The sequence below is a fragment of the Pongo abelii genome, chromosome 2 (genome assembly GCF_028885655.2).
Source record: "Pongo abelii isolate AG06213 chromosome 2, NHGRI_mPonAbe1-v2.0_pri, whole genome shotgun sequence".
NCBI classification, from domain to species: domain Eukaryota; kingdom Metazoa; phylum Chordata; class Mammalia; order Primates; family Hominidae; genus Pongo; species Pongo abelii.
This window is the reverse complement of record NC_085928.1, coordinates 101,382,561-101,398,402: the sequence shown is the minus strand read 5'-3', so window position 1 is coordinate 101,398,402 and position 15,842 is coordinate 101,382,561. Positions and strand designations below refer to the sequence as shown.

The 15,842-nt window shown below is 39.0% G+C and overlaps 1 protein-coding gene across 9 annotated transcripts in view; it reads right to left on the bottom strand.

Annotated features, from left to right (window-relative positions):
• The window catches only part of SFMBT1 (Scm like with four mbt domains 1), a 147,740-nt gene that overhangs the window by 57,287 nt on the left and 74,611 nt on the right, over positions 1-15,842 (bottom strand). For 8 of the 9 annotated variants that reach the window (XM_054552076.2, XM_054552077.2, XM_024244655.3 and 5 more), the window contains one exon: positions 13,569-13,722. The exons of the other annotated variant lie outside the window; for it this stretch is intronic. In XM_054552076.2, the coding sequence (XP_054408051.2) occupies positions 13,569-13,596 (28 nt within the window). In that variant the 5' untranslated portion in view covers positions 13,597-13,722. The remainder of the gene's footprint in view (positions 1-13,568; positions 13,723-15,842) is intronic. 9 annotated transcript variants of the gene reach the window in all.

Sequence of the window (15,842 nt, the reverse complement as noted above, 5' to 3'; positions counted from 1 at the left end):
AAATAATAAAATAGAACACTAACTAGACTAATAAAGAAGAAAAAAGAGAAAAATCACATGGACACAATAAAAAATGATAAAGGAGATATCACCACCGATCCCACAGAAATACAAACAACCATCAGAGAATACTATAAATACTTCTATGCAAATAAACTAGAAAATTTACAAGAAATGGATAAATTCCTGGACACATACACCCTCCCAAGACTGAACCAGGAAGAAGTTGAATCCCTGAATAGACCAATAATGAGTTCTGAAATTGAGGCAGTAATGAACAGCCTACCAACCAAAAAAAGCTCAGGACAGATGGATTCACAGCAGATTCCTACCAGAGGTACAAAGAAGAGTTGGTATCATTTCTTCTAAAACTATTCCAAAAAACTGAAAATGAGGCACTCCTCCCTAACTCAGTTTATGAGGCCAGCATCATCCTGATACCAAAAACTGTCAGAGAAACAACAAAAAAAATAAAACTTCAGGCCAATATTCCTGATGAACATCAATGCAAAAATCCTCAATAAAATACTGGCAAACAGAATGCAGAAGCACATCAGAAAGCTTGTCTACCACAATTACGTAGGCTTCATCCCTGAAATGCAAGGCTGGTTCAACAGACGCAAATCAATAAACGTAGTTCATCACATAAACAGAACTAAAGATAAAAACCACATGATTATCTCAAAAGACACAGAAAAGCCTTTGAAAAAATTCAACATCCCTTCATGTTAAAAACTCTCAATAGGCTGGGCGTGGTAGCTCACGCCTGTAATCCCAGCACTATGGGAGGCCGCAGCAGGCAGATCACGAGGTCAAGAGATAGAGACCATCCTGGCCAACGTGGTGAAACCCCGTCTCTACTAAAAATACAAAAATTAGCTGGGTGTGGTGGCACGCACCTGTAGTCCCAGCTACTCGGGAGGCTGAGGCAGGAGAATTGCTTGAACCCGGGAAACAGAGGTTGCAGGGAGCTGAGATCGCGCCACTGCACTCCAGCCTGGTGATGGAGCGAGGCACTACCTCAAAAATAAATAAATAAATAAAATAGGCTGGGTGCAGTGGCTCACGCCTGTAATCCCAGCACTTTGGAAGGCCAAGGCAGGTGGATGACAAGGTCAGGAGTTCGAGACCAGCCTGGCCAACATGGTGAAATCCCATCTCTACCAAAAATACAAAAAAATTAGCCGGGCGTGGTGGCGTGCACTTACAGTCCCAGCTACTCAGGAGGCTGAGGGAGAAGAATCACTTGAACCGGGGAGGTGGAGGTTGCAGTGAGCCGAGGTTGCGCCACTGCACTCCAGGCTGGGCGACAGAGTGAGATTCCATCTCAAAAAACAAATAAATAAAATAAAATAAAAACTCTCAATAAACTAGGTACTGATGGAACATATCTCAAAATATAAGAGCCATTTATGACAAACCCACAGCCAATATCATACTGAATGGGCAAAAGCTGGAGGCATTCCCCTTGAAAACTAGCACAAGACAAGGATGCCCTCTCACCACTCCTATTAAACATAGTATTGGAAGTTCTGGCTGGGGCAATCAGGCAAGAGAGAGTGATAAAGGGTATTCAAATAGGAACAGAGGAAGTCAAACTGTCTCTGTTTGCAGGTGACATGATCCTATGTCTAGAAAACCCCATCGCTTCAGCCCAAAAGCTTCTTAAGCTGAGAAGTAACTTCCGCAAAATCTCACGATACAAAATCAATGTGCAAAACTCACAAGCATTCCTATACACCAACAACAGACTAGCAGAAAGCCAAAGCATGAATGAACTTCCATTCACAATTGCTACAGATAATAAAATACCTAAGAATACAGTTAACAAGGGAAGTGAAAGACCCCTTCAAGGAGAACTACAAACCATTGCTCAAGGAAATCAGAGAGGACACAAACAAATGGAAAAACATTCCATGCTCACAGACAGAAAGAATCAAAATATCATGAAAATGGTCATACTACCCAAAGTAATTTATAGATTCAATACTATTCCCATTAAACTACCACTGACATTCTTCACAGAATTAGAAACAAACTTTTAAATTTCACAGGAAACCAAAAAAGAGCCTGTATAGCCAAGACAATCCTAAGCAAAAAGAACAAAGGTGGAGGCATAACCCTACCTGACTTCAAACTATACTACAAGTCTACAGTAATCAAAACAGCATGATACTTGTACAAAAACAGACATCTAGACCAATGGAACAGAATAGAGAACTCAGAAATAAGACTGCACATCTACAACCATCTGATTTTCAACAAACCTGACAAAAACAAGCACTGAGGAAAGGATTCCCTATTTAATAAATGGTGCTGGGAGAACTGACTAAGCCATAAACAGAAAATTGAAACTGGATTCCTTCCTTACACCTTATACAAAAATTAACTCAAGATGCATTAAAGACTTAAATGTAAAACCCAAAACTATACAAACCCTCGAAGAAAATCTAGACACTAACATTCAGGGCATAGGCATGGGCAAAATTTCATGACAAAAACGTCAAAAGCAATTGCAACAAAAGCAAAAATTGACAAACGGGATCTAATTAAACTAAAGAGCTTCTGCATAGCAAAAGAAACGATCACCAGAGCGAACAGACAACCTAAAGAATGGGAGAACATTTTTGTAATCTCTCCATCTGACAAAGGTCTAATATCCAGAATCAACAAGGAACTTAAACAAATTTACAAGAAAAAACCCAACAACCCCATTAAAAAGCAAAGGACATGAACAGACACCTTACAAAAGAAGACATTTATGTGGGCAACAAACATAAAAAAAAGCTCAACATCACTGATGATTAGAGAAATGCAAATCAAAACCACAATGAGATACCATCTCACGCCAGTCAGAATGATGATTATTAAAAAGCCAAGAAACAGGCTGGGCAGGGTGGCTCATGCCTGTAATCCCAGCACTTTGGGAGGCCGTGGCAGGCAGATCACTTGAGGTCAGGAATTCAAGACCAGCCTGGCTAACATAGTGAAACCCCATCTCTACTAAAAATACAAAAATTAGCCAGGCGTGGTGGCGTGTGCCTGTAATCCCACCTACTCAGGAGGCTGAGGCAGGAGAATCGCTTGAACCTGGGAGGCGGAGGTGGCAGTGAGCAGAGATCACACCACTGCACTCCAGCCTGGGTGACAGAGTGAGACTGTCTCAAAAAAATTAAATTTAATTAAAAAGTCAAGAAACAACAGATGCTGTTGAGGCTGCAGAGAAATAGGAACACTTTTACACTGTTGGTGGGAATGTAAATTAGTTCAACCATTGTGGAAGACAGTGTGCCAATTCCTCAAAGACCTGAAACCAGAAATACCATTTGACCCAGCAATCCCACTACTGGGTATCTACCCAAAGGAATATAAATCATTCTATTATGAAGATACATGCACATGTATGTTCATGGCAGTATTATTCTCAATAGCAAAGACATGGAATCAACCCAAATGCCCATCAACAATAGACTGGATAAAGAAAACCTGGTACATATACACCATGGAATACTATGCAGTCATAAAAAGGAACGAGATCATGTCCTTTGCAGGGACATGGATGGAGCTGGAACCCATTATCTTCAGCAAACTAACGCAGCAACAGAAAAGCAAACCCCACATGGTCTCACTTATAAGTGGGAGCTGAACAATGTGAAAACATGGACACGTCGGGGGGAAAAGCATACACTGGGGCCTGTCAAGGGGGACGGGGGAGGGAGAGCATCAGGAAAAATAGTTAATGTCTATTGGGCTTAATACCTAGGTGACGAGTTGATAGGTGCAGCAAATCACCATGGCACATGTTTACCCATGTAACAAACCTGCACATCCTGCACATGTATCCCGGAAATTAAAAACAAACAAAAAACATATCTCAAATCGAATCACTTCCCACCATATCTACTGGCTATCTCTAGTCCAAGGCCTAACCACAATATCTTCCACCTTTCAATTACACTTAAAATCTAAAATCTGTGGGACACTACAAAGGCCGTACATGACCTGATCCCTGGCTGCCTACCCTACCACTTTATCCCCAGCCAGACTCTCCATGCTTACCACACTCGGGTGACAATGAGGTTCTTGCCATTCTTTAATCATACTCTTTGTACAGACCCTCTACATTTGCTATCCCTCAACTCAAAGAATCATCTCCCAGTGTCCTTCATGCTCCACTTCATTCAAGTCTCTACTCAAATGTTCATCTTCAGAAAGGCAACAGTATCCATCTTTAGGCTCTGCTTCCCTTTTCTTCATGGCATTCATTCCTATTGACAATATACCTGTTAGATCATAAACTCCATAAAGTCAGGAATTTGCCACTGCCACCTAGATTCTTACAATACTCTTGTTAAGTGAGCCAAGACTCAAATACTCTATAATCCAATAATCTCACTTCACATAAACTCCCTAAGAGCAGGGAGGGTTGTTTTGTTGTTGTTGTTGTTGTTCATTGACGTATTCCTGTGCCCAGAACAATGCTTGTTATATAGAAGACTCTCAATAAACTGCTGAATGAGTACACCCTAGGGGAAACCATACTCCACATGACCACAAGGAGGTAAATATAAGGATGTTCATCACAGCAGCATTTGTAATATCAACAAACTGGAAGCAGTAAGTAGAACAGATAAGTTATGGCAATTCTTCAATGGAATACTACTATATAGCAGTTGAAATGAATGCTAGCGTTGACATAGATAAGTCTCAAAAACACACATCAAGCAGAAAAGGCAAGTGCAGAATGAAAAGCACAGCTAGGTTTCAAAACAAAACTTTGCATTGTAATGTTTATGAATACATGCATATTAATATAAGAGTGTAAAGAAAAGGATGAAACGAATACGTATCAACTTCAACAAAGTTACCTTTGGGGATAAAGAGAAGGAAACAGATTAGAAGGGAAGTACAAAAGAGGCTTAAACTGTATTATGTCTCACTTCTTTTAAAAAATGAAAATGCATGAAAAGATGTTCAACATTACTAATCATTAGGGAAATGCAAATCAAAACTACAATGAAATGCCATTTCATACATATTAGAATAACTATAAACAAAAAGACAAAAAATAATAAGTGTTGGTGAGGGTGTGGAGAATTAAGAATGGTTGTATATTTCTGGTGGGAATGTAAAATGGTACAGCCACTATAGAAAACTGTACAATACTTCCTCAAAATATTTTTTAATTATCATATGATCTATCTATCTATCTATCTATCTATCTATGCATGCCTGTGTATATATCCAAAAAGAATTAAAAAGAGGGACTCAAACATGTATTTGTACACAAATGTTCATAGCAGCAATATTCACAATAACCAAAAGGTAGAGGCAACCCAAGTGTCCATCAACAGATGAATGGATAACAAAATGAATGTGGTATATACATACAATGGAATATTATTTAGCCTTTTAAAAAAAGGAAATTCTGGCCGGGTACGGTGGCTCATGCCTGTAATCCCAACACTTTGGGAAGCCAAAGCAGAGGATAGCTTAAGCCCAGAAGTTTGAGACCAGCCTGAGCAACAGAGGGAAATCTCGTGTCTACAAAAATATTTTTAAAAGTAAGCTGAGCATGGTGGTGAGTGGCTGTAGTCCCAGCTACTTGAGAGGCTGAGGTGGGAGGATCACTTGCGAGGTTGGGGCTACAGTGAGCAGTGATCACATCACCGCACTCCAGCCTGGGCTGTTAGAGGCCCCATCCTCCCAAAAATAAAGTTCTGATACATACTACAACATTGATAAACATTGAAGACATTATGCTAAGAGAAATAAGCCAGTCACAAAAGACAAATGGATTCCTACAGTAGTCAAATTCATAGAAACAGAAAATTAAATGGTGGGTGCTAGGGGCTAGGGAAACTGGGGAATGGGGAGTTACTGTTGAACAGGTATACCTTTCCATTTGGAAAGATAAGATGATGGATGGCAGTGATTATTGCCCAACAATGTGAATGTACTTAATGCCAATAAACTATACACTTAAAAATTGTTAAAACGGCCTGTAATCCCAGCTACTCAGGAGGCTGAAGCAAGAGAACTACTTGATCCCAGGAGTTCAAGACTGTAGTGTACATGATTGTGCCTGTGAATAGCCACTGCACTCCAGCCTGGGCAATGTTGCAAGACCCCATCTCTTTAAAAAAGGTGAAAATGGTAAATTTTACATTATGGACATTTTACCACAATAAAAAATTAAAAACAAATATTGAACATTAACATTTATTAAATATTTATGCTAGGCACATGGCTGTTTTAGTCTTTTCCATAGTTTTAATGTATCTGAAATGTTTTCATTAGAAATACAAGCCAATAATAAAGATGGCTTTGAGGGCATCTTGAAAGCACAGGCCAGTAGAAAGTCAATTTATATTACTAAAACATAACAAGGCTGGGCATTCGTGGCCCTTAGCAAGCCCTTAGCAAGGCCCTTAAATAGCATGTTAATTTAAAAATAAAAAATAAATAACAAGGTGATGAATCACTCAACTAAAATCTCTCACACAATGCTGAGAAGAAACAAGACTAATGATGTGATGAGATGATGAGCAAGATATATGAGTTTATTAAAGAAAGAAATGCATAATCCTTAAATATATGAAAATGTGCAAATTTTATTTTAAGAGAAATGCAAATTAAAACGACAGAGATATCAGATTGAAAAGAATTCCAAAATGTGACAAGCCTCTATGGTGAGGCTGTAGTTAAACAGGTAAAGCATAATGACACAACCTCTGTGGAAGAAAACTTGGCAATATCCAACAAAATTACATATGTATTTACCTTTTGATCCAGCAATCCCACTTCTAGGAATCTATCCCAAAGATATGCTGGCAAAAATACAAAAAGACATATGTACAAAGCCATTCATTGCAGCACTATTTGTAATACCAAGACTGGAAATAACCCTGACGTCCATCAATAAGGAAATGGTTGAATAAATATGGTATATGTATTCAGTACAGGTTGCTGTAAAAAGCAATGAGAACAATCTCTATATACTGATGTGGAATAATCTCCAAAATATACTGTTAAGAGTAACCACACTACCAAACAGTATTTTTTTTTTTGTATCCCTATTTTTTGTATAAGATGGGAGAGAGGCCAGGCGCAGTGGCTCATGCCTATAATCCTAGCACTTTGGGAGGCCGAGGCGGGTGGATCACATGAGGCCAGGAGTTTGAGAGAAGCCTGGCCAACATGGTGAAACCCCATCTCTACTAAAAATACAAAAATTAGCCAGGTGCATGGTGGCACGTGCCTGTAATCCCAGCTACTCAGGAGGCTAAGGCATGAGAATCGTTTGAACCCAGAGGCAGGGGTTGCAGTGAGCCGAGGTTGTGCCACTGCACTCCAGCCTGGGTGACAGAGCAAGGCTCCCTATCTCAAAAAAAAAAAAAAAAAAAAAAAGTAGAGGGAAATGTGAGTATGAGGATATATGTATATACACTCACATATATTAGTTTATATTTTTAAAAATGAACAACAACAGAATAAATTAAAAAGTAATAAAACTGGCTATATATATATGGAAAAAGAGAAAGAATTAGTAATATCAGGTTGAAGTTATTTTATTTTTTTGAGATGGAGTTTCACTCTGTCACCCAGGCCGGAATGCAGTGGTGCGATCTTGGCTCACTGCAACCTCCACCTCCTGGGTACAAGTGGTTCTCTTGCCTCAGCCTTCCTAGCAGCTGGGATTACAGGCGCATACCACCATGCCCAGCTAATTTTTTGTATTTTTAGTAGAGATAGGGTTTTACCATGTTGGCCAGGCTGGTCTCAAATCCCTGACCTCAGGTGGTCCGCCTGCCTCGCCCTCCCAAAGTGCTGGGATTACAGGCATGACCCACCGCCCGGCCAATTTTGACTTTAGAAGTATGCAGACCCATTATACAATTTAGAAACAATTAAATTGAAATAAAAAAAAATTCTATAAATTTCAAATGAACTGAAACACGAGCTAACTGTTGGTGGGAAAACCACAAGAAAACAGGATTCCTTTAAGTAACGTTATTTATTTTTATTTGTTTTTGAGACAGGGTCTTGCTCTGTCACCCAGGCTGGAGTGCTGTGGTGCAATAAAAGCTCTCTGAAGCCTCAACCACCCTGGCTCAAACAATCTTCCCACCTCAGACTCCCAAGTAGCTGGGACTACAGGTACATGCTGCACCTGGCTAATTTTTCTTTTTCTTTTTGGTAGAGACAGAGTTTCCCTATGTTGCCCAGACTGGTCTTGAACCCCTGGGCTCAAGCAATCCTCCTGCCTTTGCCTCCCAAAGTGCTGGATTACAGGCGTGAGCCACCGGGTCTGGCCTACGCCATATTAAAATACAATACTCTGACTATAAACACCAGTGGAATATATTTAAAAGCAAAAACTATAAAGAAATCTTAAACTGCACACTGTGGTTGATATCCGAAATGTTGGTATTATTATTTTAAAATAATTAGAGGACTTTTAAAGGATAAAAACAAAGAAGTAATAATATTACCATCATTAGCAAACAAGACATTTCTACAAGGGAAGAGATACAAGCATAAAATCAAAGAAAAAACCTTGTAACTCTGTTTTATTTTTGTTTGTTTGTTTTGTTTTGTTTTGTTTTTTGAGCTGGAGTTTCCCTATATTGCCCCAGCTGGCCTTGACTTCCCAGGCTCAAGCCACCTCAGCCTCCCAAGTAGCAGGACTACAGGTGCATGCCACTGTGCCCAGCTAAAACCCTGTAATTTTAAATTTAAATTTTAAGTATCAATGTAAAACCATTATTTTCTTTACTTTTCAAAAGATGTATATTTTCATGGCTGGGCATGGTGGCTCACACCTGTAAATCCCAGCAATTTGGGAGGCTGAGGCAGGAAGATCACTTGAAGCCAGGAGTTCGAAACCAGCCTGAGCAACATAGCAAGACCCCACCTCTACAAAAATAAAAAAATTCCTGGGGATGATGGCACGTGCCTGTGTTCCCAGCTACTTGGGAGGCTGAGGTGGGAAGATCACTTGAACACAGGAGTTTGAGGCTGCAGTGAGCCATGATCGTGCCACTGTACTCCACCCTCAGTGACAAAGCAAGATTTTGTCTCTAAAAAATAGAAAATAATTTTAAATGTGTATTTTCTAGCTATGTCTGTAAGGCCTAGAATAAATAACAACCTAGTATCAAATTAGCACTCCAACACCCAGATTGTGGTCTCTAAATATCATACGTACTTTAAAGAAAAAAAAAGCTCCTCAGAGAAACAGCAGATTGCAAGTTTGGGGGGCAGGATATGTTCAGGAGGTACTTGGGAATCTTACTGGTCCAGAAGGCAAGGACTAACTGTATCAAAGATACATGACATCACATCAGAAGAACACAGGAACCAGTCTGAAAGACCTCTTGCTGCTCTAGAATTTGATCATCAAATGAATGATGACAGCAATGAATTCAAACTCATCAAATGTATACATATACATATACGTACTTAAATACATGAGTTAATAATATTTCAAACAAAGGAAAAATCAACTTCTGAAATGGCAGAATGATTATCGCAGTGAACCTACTCTCCCATAGAAGAACCAAAAGACTAGCTAAACAATGAAAATCATCATTTCAAAGTCCTAAAATTAACCAAAGGCACAGAACAAGCTAAAAAGCATCAATTCAAGATAAGCCACTAAACCTCAGTTAGAAGGGTGAAATGTGGCATTTTAAGTTGGGACTATTCCCTTCCCTCTTCCTTCTCCAGCTCAAAAAGAAAATTTTAGAACTGAAAATAACCCAATTAATAAAAAAAAAACCCTCTATGAATAAGTTCAACAGCAGAATGAAACAGACAAGAAAGAATGAGTAAAATTGAAGACAAAACAACAGAAAAAACCCAATCTAAACAACAGAGAGAAAACATTAAAAAAAAAAATGAAGAGAGTCTGAGGGACCGTGGGACAATAAGAGAAGCTCTAATATTAATTTTATCAAAGTTTCAGAAGAAAAAATGAAGACTGAAAAAGTATTTGAAGAAATAATGGCTAAAAATTTTCTAAACCTGGCAAAAGATATAACGTCTATAAACTTAAGAAGCTAAGTAAACCCCAAACAAGATAAACCCAAAAAAACCATACACCAGACTCTTAACTTCCAAAAACTAAAGGCCAAAAAAAAAAAAAAAAAAAAAAAAATCTTAAAATTAACAACAGAGAAACCTCTCTTTTAAAGCAAAGTGCTGGGGGTGGGAGGTGGGAGAGTGTCCAATGACAGCAGATTTCTCATCAGAAACCATGGAGGCCAGAAAGAAGTAGCACAATTATTTTCTAAGAGCTGAAAGAAATGAGCTTTCAACCCAGGATTCCATATCCAGCAAAAATATCCCTCAATAATGAATGGGGAAATCAACACATTCTCAAATGAAAGGAAATGAAGACAATCTGTCACTAGTAGACCTCCTTTAAAAAAAAGACTAAAGGCCGGGTGCGGTGGCTCACGCCTATAATCCCAGCACTTTGGGAGGCTGGGGCGGGCAGATCACGAGGTCAGGAGATCGAGACCATCCTGGCTAACATGGTGAAACCCCATCTCTACTAAAAATACAAAAAATTAGCCGGGCGTGGTAGGAGGCGCCTGTAGTCCCAGCTACTCGGGAGGCTGAGGCAGGAGAATGGCGTGAACCTGGGAGGCAGAGCTTGCAGTGAGCTGAGCCAAGATCACGCCACTGCACTCCAGCCTGGGCGACAGAGCAAGACTCCATCTCAAAAAAAAAAAAAAGGACTAAAGCCAGTGTGGTGGCTCACGCCTGTAATCCTAGCACTTTGGGAGGCCGAGACAGGTGGATCATGAGGTCAAGAGATAGAGACCATCCTGGCTAACACAGTGAAAACCCCGTCTCTACTAAAAATACAAAAAATTAGCCGGGCGTGGTGGTGGGCGCCTGTAGTCCCAGATACTCAGGAGGCTGAGGCAGGAGAATGGTGTGAACCCAGGAGGCGGAGCTTGCAGTGAGCCGAGATCACGCCAGTGCATCCAGCCTGGGTGACAGAGCAAGACTCCGTCTCAAAAAAAAAAAAAAAAAAAGACTAAAGAAAATTCTCTAAATAGAAATGAAGTGACAAAAGAAAATTCTCTAAATAGAAATGAAATGACAAAAGAAAGAATCTTGGAAAATCAGGAAAAGAATAAATGACAACAGAAAGAGTAAAAATATTGAAAAATATAATAAATTTGCCTTCTCTCAAGTGTTCTAAATTATATGTTTGACAGTTTAAACAAAAATGTTAAGCATGTCTGATGTGGTTCTCAAAATACGTAGAGAAAATATTTAAGGCAATTATAAATAAAAGAGGGTAAAGAGAAGTGAAAGTAGGTAAGGTTTCTATACTTCACTTAAAGTAATAAAATGAAGATTGTGAAAAGTTATATATATATGTAATATAATACCTAAAGTAACCACTAATAAGTGCTACAAGAGGATACACTCAAAAACACTACAAATCAAAATGGAATTCTAAAAAAATGTTCAAGTAACCCACAGAAAAGCAGAGGGAAAAAAAGAACACAGGAGCCAGTCTGAAAGAAATCTCACTGCTCTAGAGAAACAAACAAACAAACAAACAAAAACAGAAAAAATAAATAAGCAAAAAAGGCAGACTTGAATCCAAACATATCAATAATTACATTAAGTATAAATGGTATACATACATCCTATAAGGCCAAAATTTTTACAAATTAGTGTATGCTGTGTCAAGAACCTTATTTCAAATATAATGATACAGGCATGTTGAAAAGAAAAGGATGAAAAAGATATACCATGCAAACATTAACAAAAGAAAGCAGGAATAGGTAAATCCTAGAGACAGAAAGTAGATTATGGATGCCAGAGTCTGGGTGGAAAAGGAAACGATGGCTAATGGTTTGTTGTGATGGAATGTTCTGGAATTAGATAGCAGTGATGGTTAGAAAACTTTGTGAATAGACTAAAAACCTCTGAATTATGTACTCTAAAAGGGTTGATTTTATGGTATGTGTGTTGCATCTCAAAAAAACATATTTCAATAAAGTTTTTTGAAAAACAAACCTCAACAAAAAAAAAATCTTTATTAATTAAAAATAAACCAATTAATAACGAGCCAAAGACATGAAGAGATATTTCACTGAAGAGGATATACAGATGCCAAGTAGGAACATGTAAAGATGTTCAATATCACTGGCGGCCATTAGGGAGGTACAAATTAACACCATGATGAGCTGTCACTACCCACCTAACAGAATGGCTTCAACAAAAGTAATGACAACACCAGATAATAGTGAGGATGTAGAGAAACTAGATCTCTCATATACTGCTAGTGAGAATGTAAAATGGCACAGCCACTCTGGAGCATAATTTTGCAGTTTTCTTTACTAAATATGATCTAGTGATTGTGCTGCTGGGTATGTACCCCAGAAAAATAAAGCATTATATACATAATTGTTAATAGCAACTTACGTGTTTGTAAGGGCCAAAAACTGGAAACAATCAAAATGTGCTACAATAGATGAATGGTTAACCAAACTGTAGTACATTCATAACTACTCCTCCACAATAAAAAGGAACAAACTGTCAATATACGCAAGAGCTTGGATGGATCTCAAGGGCATTATTAAAGCCCATCTCAAAAAGCCATGTACTGTGTTATTCTATTTATGTAACATTCTTTAAATGACAAAATTATAGAGATGGAGAACAAATTAACAGTTGCCTGGGATTAGGGAAAGTGGGGGGAAGGAGGATAGGTGTGGGAGCTCTTTGTGGTGATGGAATAGTTCTGTATTTTGACTGAGGGGATGGTTCCAGGAATCTACACATGTGATAAAATGACATAGAATTACACATTCTTTACACTAATATCAATTTCTTCAGTTTTATATCATATTATAGTAACTAATGAGAGAAACTGGGTGAAAGGAACATGAAATCTGTCAGTAAGTACTATCTTTGCAAACTCCTGTGAATGCGTAATTACTTCAAAATAACTAGAAAGTAATCATCAAAATTTTAATGCTATTTTAAAAAAGAGGTCTGTTCAAAACAGTTTCTTTCTTTTTTTTTATTTTTTTTTTTATTTTTGAGAAGGAGTCTTGCTCTGTTGCCCAGGCTGGAGTGCAGTGGCGCGATCTCAGCTCACTGCAAGCTCTGCCTCCCAGGTCACACCATTCTCCTGCCTCAGCCTCCCAAGTAGCTGGGACTACAGGCGCCCGCCACCACGCCCAGATAATTTTTTGTATTTTGTTTAGTAGAGATGGGGTTTCACCATGTTAGCCAGGATGGTCTCGATCTCCTGACCTCGTGATCTGCCTGCCTCGGCCTCCCAAAGTGTTATGATTACAGGCGTGAGCCACCATGCCCAGCCTTGTTCATAACTGTTTATTTTTTCAGCAAACATTATTAGTAGCCCCTAGTGCCAGGTTCCCTGAGAGGTACAGAAGATGGCAATGAAAAACAACTTAAGACTTCAAAGAGCTTCCAGTTCAGTGGTAGAGAAACAGACAATATAACACAGGCAAGTAATATAATTGTGCATCCTAGAGAATAAATTCTGAGAATAAAACCAATACCTGCATCAAGCTGCTGCTCCCCATTCATTTCCACAGCATATAGGCTATATCCTCCCAACACAAAGGAAAGGCCTATGGTTCTGCTAGGATCTGAAGATTACTTGCAGGTTTCAAGCATCTGTTCAATGGGTATCCAAGCGTCCAAATGAAAGTGCTGAAAAATGAAAAAGAACACATAAACAGCCTGAAGCCCAAGTGTGCTCACTCACTCATCAAACAGGGCACTTGACTGGTTGAGAGATGAGATAAGACAAAAACATACTGGCAGAATAGATAGGATTGGAGGAAAAAATTGACACCTTTTCTAATTTTGAAGAGTCTGTATGTGTATGTGTGCGCTCATGTGCGTCTGTATGTGTAGAGAATGCACACTATCGAGATCTTGATAATAAATCTAAAACTCACGACAAAGTAAGATGTATATGAATCATTACCCTTTAAATTTACATTACCATACTTAGCACCATGATTCTTATCCACAAAACTCCAGTTCCTAATAGTCTCCTAGGGAGACGAGGGAGTTAGCTTTCAATGCTGTCTTACACAACGAACATGATTCAGGATACAGTACTACTTTATCTAATTTTCCATTTCGTCTATCTAGAATATTATGCAGAACCATAAATATCAACAGTATTAGCCTACAATTATAAAGAGAATTCCTCCAAAATAAGCTTTGAACCTGCTTATTCTTTTTTTAAAAAACAGCTTTAGGGCTGGAAGCGGTGGCTCACGCCTATAATCCCAACACTCTGGGAGGCTGAGGTGAGAGGACTGCTTTGAGCCCAGGAGTTTGGGACCAGCCTGCGCAACGTGGCAAAACCTCATCTGTACTAAAAATACAAAAACTAGCTGGGTATGGTGGTGCACGCCTGTAGTTTCAGCTACTCGGGAGGCTGAGGTGGGAGGATGGCTTGAGTCTGGGGGACAGAGGTTGCAGTGAGCCAAGATCGCACCACTGCACTCCAGCTTGGGTGACAGAGCCAGACACTGTCTCAAAAAAAAAAAAAAGAAAAAAAGGCTTTATTGGGATATAAATCACATACCAAAATTTCCCATTTTAAGTGTATAAATTAATAATTTCTAGTAAATGTACAAAGTGTAACCATCATAATTGAATTTGAGAATATTTCTATTATCCTGAAAAGAAGCCAAACGCTCACTTGCAGTTCCTTCCCATTCCATCCCTAAGCTCAAGCAACCACTCATCTGCTTTGTCTCTACAGATTTTGCCTTTCCCAAACATTTCACATAAATGGAACCATATGAAATGTGGTCTTTCATATTTGGTTTTCTTTCACTTATCATGTTTTTGAGGTTCATCCACATTGCAGTATGGATGAATCTATTTATTCTTGCTTTACATACATGTAAAATAATCTAAGATATTATCTTAATATGTGCCTAATAGATTAGAAAGAGTAAATAAAGGGAGAAGAGAGCTGCTACAGGAAGGCATGGCATGAACTAACTGCAAGAGCGACAATACAGAAAACTATAGCATTGGGATGGGTACTTAACAGCACAGCTTTGGGGGTGATATTCTGCAGGATTAAGCAATTCTATACCTCTCAAAAATTTTGAGTGTGTATTAGAGCCCCCAGTAAATGATTCTCATAAGCAACTTTAATCATGAAGAAAAAGTTTAGCTTTTAATACATCCTTATATCACTTTTACCTGAAAAGGTACCAGCTACCTAAAGGACAACAGCTTAAAATGGGTAGGGATGGCCGGGTGCATGGCTCATGCCTGTAATCCTAGCACTTTGGGAGGCCAAGACAGGCAGATCACTTGAGCCCAGGAGTGAAAGACCAGCCTGGGCAACACAGCAAAACCCTGTCTCAAAAAATATATATGAAAATTAGCTGGGTGTCGTAGTGCATGCCTGTAGTCCCAGCTACTTGGGTGGCTGAGGCAGGAGAATCGCTTGAGCCCAGGAGGCTGAGGGTGAGGCTGCAATGAGCCAAGATCATGCCACTGCACTCCAGCCTGGGCAATGGGAGTGAAACCCTGTCTCAAAAAAAAAGGTGGGGAGGTAAGGAAACCTAGGTTCTAGCGCCAGCTCTACTGATAACTAGCTCTAGCTATGCAATCTGATACACTATCATATTATGTCCATTTTTTATCTATAAAAGAAATAAAGATCTTTTTCAGATTTTAAATTTCCATTTCATAATGAGCGTAGAAAAAGTTTTGATAACTATTAAAATTGTGGACATCCCACTTGAGATAAATGCCAATTATCCCAAATCGTATCACAGAATATAAGCACC